Below are 11,653 nucleotides of genomic sequence, written 5' to 3' on the forward strand. Positions count from 1 at the left end.
CATTTACAAGTAAATTTATATTCTGAGAAAGAAAGTAACATTTTTCCCAGAGTATTTTCTGTCTATTAGAACAGGCAGTAACATTGAACAAGTTAACAATCACACAATGATTACGTCAAAACCTTGGATATCAGTTAATGTGTGCTGTCTTATCAATGGTAATAAAAACATCTATTGAAATTAAAATGCCACATCATTTTACAAAACCTTTATCTCATGTCTGAGCAATGTGAATATAATAAACTTCTCTGCCAGGAAAATTGCCTTCTAAATGTAAAAATATATGTATCTTTTTTTGATATAAGAAAGTGTTTCAAAAAAAAAAAAAAGAAAATGTTTCAGAAAACCTGGAGAAAAGAACCCACACAATTCCTAAAACCAGAAATTATAGGGGTGCCTGGGTAGCTCAGTCAGTTAAGCGTCTGCCTTCGGCTCAGGTCATGATCCCAGAGACCTGGGATCAAGCTGGCATTGGGCTCCCTGCTTAGCAGGGGAGTCTGCTTCTCCCTCTCCCTCTGCCCCTCCCCCTCTGCCCGTGCTCTGTCTTTGGCTTTCTCTCTCCAACAAATAAATAAAATCTTAAAAAAAACTACAGAAATTATAATTATATATACTTTCTGAAAGCTTATTACTTTAACAATAAAAATGTCAACTCCAAATTTAAGACTAGATTGAAGTTTTCAAATTTTATCATATATCCAATCATCTAATACAGACTTTTTAAACTTTAATAATTTATAATGTCATTGGTTACTATATTATCAATATGAAAAGAAAAATAACGGTTGGTAAGTCCATACTATGGCACAACTGCCAAGTTGCAAGTAATTTGATTACAGGCCACCTTGTTTTCAGGGCTAAATATGACTAAGCTACATTAAAGTGATAATATTTTTGTGTTCACATACCTTCCTTTGACATCTGTGGACTTTTAAAATCAAAACATTCAACTATCTACAATAATTTAGGAAAAAGAGAAAAAAAAGTCCCAAGATATAAGGCAGGTTAACACAAACATGTGTCTTGCAACAATTAGAAAAGACCATGTTGTTTAAACTGGTTGTGTTGAAAAATCCTAAATATGGACAAGAAGGGAAACATAAATACATTCCAGTGGTGGATCCTGTTTGGATTAAACTGTTGTAAATTCCTTTATCAAACCTGTGCTACATTCAAGGTTTTAAATACTTGAGAGCCACTTTTCCATTCTGTAAAAAACATATTATCTACCACGGGGGTCTAAGGATTATATTAGAGAATTTATTTAAGAGCAATCAACACACTGCCTGGTACACAGTTTCATTTATTTTTATTTTTTTTAAAGATTTTATTTATTTATTTGAGACAGAGAGAATGAGAGACAGAGAGCATGAGAGGGAGGAGGGTCAGAGGGAGAAGCAGACTCCCCGCTGAGCAGGGAGCCCGATGCAGGACTCGATCCCGGGACTCCAGGATCATGACCTGAGCTGAAGGCAGTCGCTTAACCAACTGAGCCACCCAGGCACCCCACAGTTTCATTTAAAAACAAGCTAAAGAACTAACCCCAGAAACAAACCCAAACCAGTATTAAATTTGCTAGACACAGTACACTGTGCTAAGAATTGTCAATGGCAAAGTCCAAGAGAAACATAAGATGTGATTTGTGTCAACTTAAAAATGGCTTTCAAGTTGTCAGTTTATTTTTACCATTTGTCCCACAGGAGGAAAAATAAAAATAATTTTAAAAATTAAGAAAAGATAATTAAAAAAAAACCCCAAGGTAGGTCTATAGGTAGTAATACAGAAAGTTCATCATTAAATATTAAATTAGTGCTATTTTCAACAAGAAAGAAGTCTGCATGGAATACAAGGAATTAAAGAGCTAACAAAAGATCTATAAGTAAAAAACATTTAGAAGATGCAGGTTTCTACTTCCATGAATGGCAAGCTAATTTGTATCAAAATTGTGAAGGTATCTAAAACAGCTAAATGAAATTTTGTTTTAATTTCTTAAAAACTGAAGGACTAATAAAATATTGAAGAACCACTAAACCGAAATCTAGATGGCAAAACCCCAAAGAGGTAAATAAACATAGCATTTGTGGTTGCTTTTGCCTTCGGGGCATTTGCCAGTCCAGAAGAACCCAATGGGAAAATAAGCTGTGGTTTTGGAGGCAGTGAACACAAAGAGGAACAAAATTCAAAGTTCTGGGCCTATACAAAGTAGAAAGTTTACTAAACCATATTCAACATACATTAAGCTGGGACTCTAAGGACTACACCTTCAGGGTACGGATGAACCAGAAACAAACTAGCTTTCTCGGTATACATCACCAAATGATCCAGGGGAACTTCAACCCCTGAACTTAGTTAGGTTACATAAGTCCTGGAGTGATGGTGCCCAAGGCGTATTTTAGAAACATAAATTCCTACCTGATGGCCTCATATTATTCTGACAAGTAAGTTTTAAAATCTAATGACTAGTACCTAGTCATGAGTCAGAAGCATGAGAGGCTACTGCTAACAGAAACAAACCCACCAAGATTTCAAATATTATAACTGTTACTTCTAGACTACAGTTGACCCTTGAACAACATGGGTTTGAACTGTACAGGTCCACTTATACAGATTTTTTTTTTCAATAAATACAGTACAGTACAGGGGCACCTGGGTGGCTCAGTCGGTTAAGCATCCAACTCTGGATTTCAGCTTAGGTTATGATTTCAGGGTTGTGGGACTGAGCCCCATATCAGGCTACATGTTCGGCGTGGAGTCTGCTGGAGATTCTTTCCCTCCCTCTCTCTGTGCCCCTCCCCCATACATATTCTCTTTCTCTCAATAAATAAAGCCTTTAAAAAAATACAGTACAGTACTATATCCTCTCTTATGATTTTCTTAACATTTTTTTTCTAGCTTACTTCACTGTAAGAACACAGTATATAATATATATAACATACAAAATATGTGTTAATTAACTGTTTATGTTATTGGTAAGGTTTCTGCTCAACGGAGGGCTATTAGTAGTTAAGTTTTGGGGGAATCAAAAGTTATATGCAGATTTTCACCTTACAGGGGGTTCACCTTACACCCCTGCATTGTTCAAGGGTCAACTGCATGTTTGCCATATTAAAGAAGTTCTAATTTAGAGCTTGAAAATGTTTTCAGGGAACAAAGAGCTATAAAAAGTGACACCGCTAGGGGCACCTGGGTGGCATAGTTGGTTGAGTGTCCTACTCTTGGTTTTGGCTCAGGTCAAGATCTCAAGAGTCCTGGGATCAAGCCCGGTGAGCAGTGCCATGCCCAGCTTGGAGTCTGCTTGGGATTCTCTCTCCCTTCTCCCTCTGCCCCTCCTTGCGCACACATGCACCCCCTTGCTCTCTCAAATAGATCTTTAAAAAAAAAAGTGATACTGCTGGTTTTAAAAAGAATCAAACAGAATTTCTAGAAAAAAAGTAACTGGAATTATGAACTAATTGATGAGTTTAACAATAAATCAGAAGCAATAAATTAGAAATGTGTTTACAAGATAGTAAGTAATTGGAAGGGTAAAGGTTTTACTTTCTATAATACAGTGCAGAAGCAATTAAAAAAAAAAAAAAGAAGAGCACCAGCAAAAAACAATTTCCCACTGAACCCAGGATGGCAAATCTTATCATAAGCCACTTCTCAAGGTAAAAATTAAAATTATAGCACCTATCGAGGCTTACTTCAGCTAGATGTTTTAGAGTCCCCAATTCCAAAGTATAGCCAAATCCAAAAGTTATACCTAACTAGGGATTATAACATATATGACAGAATAAAAGTTCCTGTGAATTGATTTGCTAAAAATTTGCAGGTAGTCTTTCCAGATCTTTAAAAAATCTGTTTGTTAAATACTGATTATCCACTCTGTAAGTCTTGACTTTTCTCACACTAGTTTCTCAACCTGGGCACTATATTTTGGGATTGATACTTCTTTGTTTTGAGAGGCTGTCCTATGTACTGTGGATGTTTAGCAATATCCCTGGCCTCCACCCATTATGCCAGTAGTGTCCTCTAAGCCATCAGAATCTCCCAGGTGTGACAATCAAAAATGTTTCCAGACATTACCAAGTGTCCACTGGGAAACAAAATAGACACCTGTTGTCTAGCTGTCAGAGAAATTAAACTAAATTAGGGAAAAAAAACCTTCTAAAGTCAAGTATAGTTATTTCTATATATCAGGCATTAGATCATTATTATTTGAATGACATATGAATAATAATTCTATTCATGCTAGACATATTTCAGTTGGATAGCCTATTTCCTACTCTATTCATTTTGAAGATTAAATAAAACAGAAGACAGAGCCAGATTAAGAAAGAAGTCAGTAACAGAAATTTTAAGGTGATTCATTTTTTAAATTACTGACATTTCAACAGATCCAACAAACAGTTACTGCTTGTTTTCTATGCATCTAGACACTATTAACTATATGATATAACATAACTGGAAAGGTCTTAGGAAAAGTAAAACATTTCAATATATTATTTTGGAGTTCTTAATATTTGTGCAGAACTGTTTAGTAGGTAAATGTTATAGAGAGAGCATGAAGAGGTTTTACTATTATAGCTTAATCATCTTTGACTGTATGATTCGTAAGAAATGATATAGTTTATTGTCTTCCTTTCCCTCTCATTTCAAATTAGAACATTCCTCTAAAAATTAAAAGTTGAAGGACTACTTTTGTGATATGCCCTTCCTCTGATAATCTTATAAAATTGGAACCATGACCTTATGACTTATTTTCATTCCTCAACTATATGGCCAAGTAAACACATTGTTTATGATTTTTAAAAAATCATGCTATCAAATGTTTAACAGGCTAATAAAGAAAAATATCCATAGTTTTTAACAGATAATAAGGCTCTTACCTACAAGCAACATTTGGATCAGCATTTCTTGAAAGCAGTAGCTCTACACACTTTAAAATCTGTTCCTCTGAGCCACGTGCAGAACATGCAGTTATCAAAATAGTCTGCTTATCTGTAGTGAGAAGAAAAGTGAGGAAACGCCCCCACACACATCAAGAAGTGTATCTGACTTTTTTTTTATCATTCAAAAGATTCTAAATATTTCCTGTACTCTTAAAATTTTATAACCTATTCTCAAATCTCTTACTCTTAGTAGATACCTTTGTCTCCCTGTCTACCTTCATCAAAAAATGAGATTAGGGATGAACTGCCTTAATCTCCAAAATACATCTAGGGGCACCTGGGTAGCTCAGCTGTTAGGCATCTGCCTTCGGCTCAGGTCATGATCCCAGGGTCCTGGGATCGAGTCCCGCATGGGGCTCCCTGATCAGCGGGAAGCCTGCTTCTCCCTCTCCCACTCCCCCTGCTTGTGTTCCCTCTCTTGCTGTGTCTCTCTCTGGCAAATAAATAAATAAAATCTTTGAAAAAATATATATATATATATAAAATTCATTTCTTAATTTCCCTTCTTTATTCCCTTTCGTTTAAGAAAATAGGAAAGTGATAAGAACATGAATGCTGTGTAGAGATACTGCCTGGAGTTGAACAGTTTTTGGTTGAAAAAACTTTGCTTTGCTGAACTTGTAGTTGAAAAACAGTAATTGATATTCTCTGATTTCACTTCTTTATTTCTCATTCATTTGACATCTCAGTGAAATTTTGGTTTTTATCCAAACCATCCTACTGAAAATGACCTAACTGCCATATCCATTGGTTTCTTTTTGGTTCTTTTCTACTGGATCTCTCTGAGCTCACCCTGTTCCCTAAAACTTCTCCCCTTGGCCCCTATGGCACCAAAAGGAATCACAGATTAAAAAAATAAAAACACCTTTCAGGTAAGAATTGGGGAATTCAAAATAGGTCATGGCAGCTATGGTTTACATCAGTGGTTTAATACTGATCAAGTATAAAGATTCTAGTCCCAGTTCTGCTACTGATAAACTGACTCCAGTGATACTTTAATATCTCAGTAGACCTAGCTTATAGATAGGACGCTGCCCTCTTTACCTGATGGGGCTATGGTTGAATACATAAAAGAATTTATGTAAACATGCTGATAAAAATATAAACTGTTGTATAACTAAGTATTCCTCTGATTACAAAAAGCAGAGAAAGAAAACTATTAATTTTTTAAATTTATTTTTTTAAGTTTTTACTTAAATTCCAGTTGGTTAACACACAGTGCTGTATTAGTTTCAGGTGTAAAATACAGTGATTCAACACTTCCATTCAACACCCAGTGCTCATCACAAGTGTACTCCTTAATCCCCATCCCCTATTTCACCCATCCCCACATCCATCTCTCCTCTGGTAACATCAGTTTGTTCTCTATAGTTAAGAAAACTATTATTTTTTTTAGAATATTTTATATACTTTCAGAAATCTCATTCCTAAGTCCAGCTTTCATTGGGTGATATTTTAAAATGACATAATAAAAAGAAAAACCTATTACAGAAGCAGATTAAACATAAAACTACTGAAAAGATGGGAAGTTATATAAAATACATACATGACAAAACAGAATAGAAATGGTTTTACAAACATCTACTGTAGGTACAAAGTAAATGTGAAAATTAATTCTAAAGTGAAATCAATATCTGAATTATGAAATGAATTTAATTGCCTATTGGAAACATGTTAAAAATAAGTAAGCAATAATTCAATATAATAATTAAACTGGATTTGCACATATACTCTTATTTTTCAAAAGCATCCAAAGGAGTACATAATAGGAATTATCTAATAACAAGGAAACATATGGATTTAATAACCTATCTTTGAAACAACCTTAGGTGATATAATTCAGAGTTGAGTTTTAAATTCTGAAGACTGATTTTCAAGTAATTTTTGACAAAATTATCAGTCTTTTATTTCAATGCATTTTTCCTTTAAAAAATAACCAAACCCTCTAGCATAGAAATTAAATGTATATAACGACGTAAGCAGTTATTAATATACATGCAATCTATCTTCTTGGAAAGAGAGTCCCCCCCCAAAAAAATCTATGGTTTTTAATTTGATTTTGTATCTTAATTACATAATATAGCTAACAGGAAGGCTTGTTTTTTAAACTGCTTTAATTTTTTTTCACTTTGCATAATAGTTGCTTGGGAATCAAGAAAATCACAGTAAACAAAATCAGTTGGGTTACCTCAACATCTTACCTTATCTTTTTTCAAGGACAAAGGTTTATTTTTAAATGAATATATAAAAACAGAACATGGAAAGTGTACATCACCACCCCTAAATATTATAATTAGGCTTCTAAACAGAGATACATACAAAGTAAATACTCACATATTTTAAATGTTTAAAACACCTTACCCTTATCAAAGCTTGCATTAGCACCTCTGTCCAGAAGGACCCGAACCAGCTCTACATTGGAAACACTAGCAGCATACATAAGAGGAGTCCATCCATACCGAAAGCTGGAATCTACACTAATGCCTGTCAGTATAAAAAGCAAGTTTTAACAGCCTCCTCCACCGAAAGAAAAATCACTGCCACCTTCATATGCTTAAAGTACTGTGCATAGTAACATATACCATGTAATTTATAACAAAAAGGAATTTCTTGGTAATAATGGCCTTCAAGTAAATGACTGTAGCTCAAAAATATTCAAAGTAACACTATATGGTTTGGGGATAATATATACCTAATAAAAATATAAGGACACGCATAGGAATGATAAATATCAACTACAGCAGAATGGTTATCTCCAGGGGTAAGGAGAGAAACTGCTATACCTTTCAGAATATATGAAATACTTAGTAATTTAAAGAGAACTGAACAGGGGTGCCTGGGTGGCTCAGCTGGGTAAGCGACTGCCTTCAGCTCAGGTCATGATCCTGGAGTCCCAGGATCGAGTCCCGCATTAGGCTCCCTGCTCAGCAGGGAGTCTGCTTCTGCCTTTGACCCTCTCTCCTCTCGTGTTCTCTCTCTCTCAGATAAATAAATGAAATCTTAAAAAAAAAAAAGAGAACTGAACATATTGACATAATAACAAAAACTGGAGACATCTTTGAACTGTTAGAAGTGGCTGACTCAAAGGGAACTTTCATTTTTTTTTTGAAGATTTTATTTATTTACTTAATTGACACAGAGAGAGAGACAACGAGAGCAGGAACACAAGCAGGGGGAGTGGGAGAGAGAGAAGCAGGCTTCCCGCTAAGCAGGGAGTCCAATGCGGGCCTTGATTCCAGGACCCTGGGATCATGACCTGAGCCGAAGGCAGTCGCCTAACCAACTGAGGCACCCAGGCGCCCTGGGAACTTTCATTTTTTATCAAACTTCTCAACTGGTGCAGAAATATGTATCAAAACCAAGAATAACTTTGGAAGGCAAAAAACTAAAAATATTTTTAAAAGTGTGAAATAATGACATCTGGAGGGAAACTAGGAAATGCTAAATTAAGAGTTACCTGTGGAAGTAAGACTTCAGGGGTACTGGGGGAGAAAGTGGGTACAAAGGTTATCTTCTACTTATACCTATATATTTATTATTGGCTTCTGAAAATTAATTTTTAAAATGTAATTAAAAACAAATTTTAAAAGGTTGACTAAATATCTACTTCACCAGTAGGTCTTTTCAAGTCCTAATCTTTCAGGAGCCTCCATCATTTCACTGCACCTAGTCCTACTACAAACTCAAGCCCCAAGGCAAATTCTCTTTTCTAAAACACATTTTTAACTATTCCATCCCATCCAGCACTATGCACACTCCTGCATGTGTTCATATTAGGTATTAAGGCTGTTTCAATTATTCAAATTTTATTTAGTTTCATTCTTCAATTACAAGCTCAAGTTCCACTGTCCACAAAGTCACACAGATCCTTCTTTTTTGTTACAACAGCTAATATTTATATAATGTCTGTATGTTTTAGATCTTTATGTATTCTTTCACTTTAATACACCCCCAAACCCTCTGATATTATGCATCCCCATTTTTAAAAGGGGGAAATTGAAGCTTAGGAGGGTTAAGTAACTTGGTCAAGATTACAAAGCCATCAGGTGGCAGGGTTAGTAATCAAACCCAGAACTGTACTGTTTCCGAAATGATTCCTTTTCCACTAAATCATGCAATGTCTCTAGCATAAAAGAAAAACATTTTGCTATATACAATCTCATTTATCTATTCTGTGTGAATGTTTTGGATTTACAAGTAGATAGTAAATGCCTGTTACTCCTTTGGATAATTTCAATCATTATTATCAACAACTCACATTCCCACATCAGGTAATTCAAAAAATTAATATTTAATTTGATCACAGAAAAATGGTACAGGACCCTGGACAGAATTATGACGTTTTACATAAAGAAACTGATGCGCTGGAAGTTTAAATGACTTTCCTAAGGAACCACAATTAGCAGGCAATAAAACTGGAACAGATATCCACATATTGTGATTCCTACCTAAGGCCCCATTACACAGATACCTAGCACAGCGAAAGAACATAACTAAAATATACATAACTAGAAACAATTCTGGAGAAACATGTAATAATAGTATAGACAGTAAATGCTGAGAAAAATATGTAAGAATTACTCGAGTGGGGTAGGATTAATCAGAACAGGCTTCTTGAAGGAGGTCGAAGAACTGATGGAATCAACAGGGTGGCATTCCAAATTTGAGCGTAGAAGAAGAAAATAAGGCAAAGAGAACTCAGAATCAAGTAAGATATATAGAACGCTCGATACATTAACATTCATTGTGCTTCCACTAGAAAAGCAACTCAAACCTTTTAAAATAAGGAACCCTTGTAAATGTAGACAATTGTGTTAGGTTGAAACTATCCCTTATCTCTCACCAGACTCTAGGAGCTCCTCGACCAATGAAATATCTCCTGTGGTCAATGCTTTTTTAAATGTTTCATTCTTTTCTTCAGGGAGTAATGGCCCTTTTAATTTCTAAAAAAGATAAAGTTAAAAAAATTGTTATACATATTTTCATTTCCACTACATCAGAAAACAATGGTTTCAGGTACATCTTTTTTGGGGGGGCGGGGGGAGTGCAACATACAAATTCGTAAGGAATTCAGGTCGAAAATTATCTTTAAAGGGAATGGGTGTAATGCTATGGGTCCAAACCCAAGTGAAGAGCTACATCGACGACCTAAAGAAGCATTTGATGGAAAGCACAAAAGGGAACAGGAAAACCCCAGGTTTGTTGGGAGTCTATAAGCCTGTATTTCCACTAGGGATACACAGGCAAGCAAGAGGTTTCACGAGGTCGGGCCTTCAAGGGCCAGGGGGTGCTGATCCGGGTGCGGTCAAAAAAAGGCCTCCTAGGCTACCTGAACCGCCCGGTCGAGATAACCAATCTCCCAGCCGTCATCCTCGCTCTCACTACTCTCGCCTCCACCGGCCACTGCCAGCCCGCGTAGTGCAGCGGCCGCCATGCCCGCCGACCTCTCCCTAAGCACACTGCACCGCCCACCCGCTCCCCCGGCGCCTGCGCACTGGGGGAGCACGCAGGGTTGCGCGGTAAGGCGCGCGTGCGAGCAAGAGGCCTTGCGCCCTTAGGCGCAGGCGCGTGGGCATGCGTAGTGGCCCTCACCTACCCTCTATCCAGCAACCAGCCCTGTGGTTTAGGGAGGTGCAACCGTGCCTAACGTGGTAGGGCCGGTGGGCCTGAAGCTCCTGACAAGGTTCGGTACCACGCTTCTAGCCACTGCTTCCATTCCTTTCAGGGACTTACTCTTCATTCTTTTTAGGGTATTTGTTTGATGAAGTTCTTGCTCTTCAAGGAATGCCCTACTTCCGGTGGAGCATAATGGGGATTAAAATGCCAAGTAAGACCAGGCTTTCTCCCTTATCACCTTCAGCCGCTCCCTCGGGATGAGGGAGAAAGCCTGTCTAACATGGGACCCCCTGGGAGAGGGACAGCTCTTGGTCAGAATACAGATAGGAGCACCATCCTTGCATTCAGAAAGCCATCAAACGGTAGCTGACAAAGGAGCCAGGAGAAAATACCATCCCAAAGGAAGAATTCTTTTTCCTTTAAATTTCATGTGCCCTCAGATCTCAGCTTAGATTTGGAAACTTCAAACCATCAAAACACCTTCCCAGCTAGACACTATGGATGCCCTAAAGGAAAAAGTCAGTCAACAAAGGGGGAGTTTGGGGAGAGAGTGGATCAAAGTGCTAGGAAGAAGAAATGATTTAAACGTTCAGAGAGCAAGTAAACAACTCCCGGTGAAAGCCACCCAACCTCGAACTGGCTTTTCTGCATCTAACTTCTGGATGAAATGGTAACACATTAATTATCTTTGCCACAGAAAATTAGATCCATCAGGAAATAAGTCACGTTTGTATCCCTCGAGATGATTGTTTTTAAAAGATTTTATTTATTTATTTGACGGAGAAAGAAAGAGGGGGGAGAGCACAAGCGGTGGGAGCAGCAGGCTCTCTGCCTGAGCCACCCGGGCGCCCCCATCAAGATGATTTAAAAGGAAAATAGCCATACACCATTCTTTAAAAGTTTTTGTTGTACGTTTTTTCTTAGAGAGTCTCCAATATAAGATTTTGAAATTGTTTCCTTAAGATACATTCACAGATAAGTATTTTTAAGTAGTTAGGTTATTTTGGGCCCACCTGTGTTTTCTAAATGCATTCCTTCAATAAATGTTATGGATTGTTGAGTACAACTAGGCACAACTAGGTTTGGGGAGACAACATCAAAGA

The 11,653-nt window shown here is 37.0% G+C and overlaps 1 protein-coding gene across 1 annotated transcript in view; it reads right to left on the bottom strand.

Annotated features, from left to right (window-relative positions):
- Positions 1-10,393, bottom strand: part of ASZ1 (ankyrin repeat, SAM and basic leucine zipper domain containing 1) — a 47,613-nt gene extending 37,220 nt beyond the window's left edge. The window contains exons 1-4 of the mRNA XM_021699369.2: positions 10,264-10,393; positions 9,778-9,877; positions 7,296-7,418; positions 4,872-4,983 (exon numbers count right to left, since the gene is read on the bottom strand). Of these exons, the coding sequence (XP_021555044.1) occupies positions 4,872-4,983; positions 7,296-7,418; positions 9,778-9,877; positions 10,264-10,368 (440 nt within the window). The 5' untranslated portion in view covers positions 10,369-10,393. The remainder of the gene's footprint in view (positions 1-4,871; positions 4,984-7,295; positions 7,419-9,777; positions 9,878-10,263) is intronic.
- Positions 10,394-11,653: the final 1,260 nt, after the last annotated feature.

This window comes from Neomonachus schauinslandi, chromosome 12 (genome assembly GCF_002201575.2).
Source record: "Neomonachus schauinslandi chromosome 12, ASM220157v2, whole genome shotgun sequence".
NCBI classification, from domain to species: Eukaryota; Metazoa; Chordata; class Mammalia; order Carnivora; family Phocidae; genus Neomonachus; species Neomonachus schauinslandi.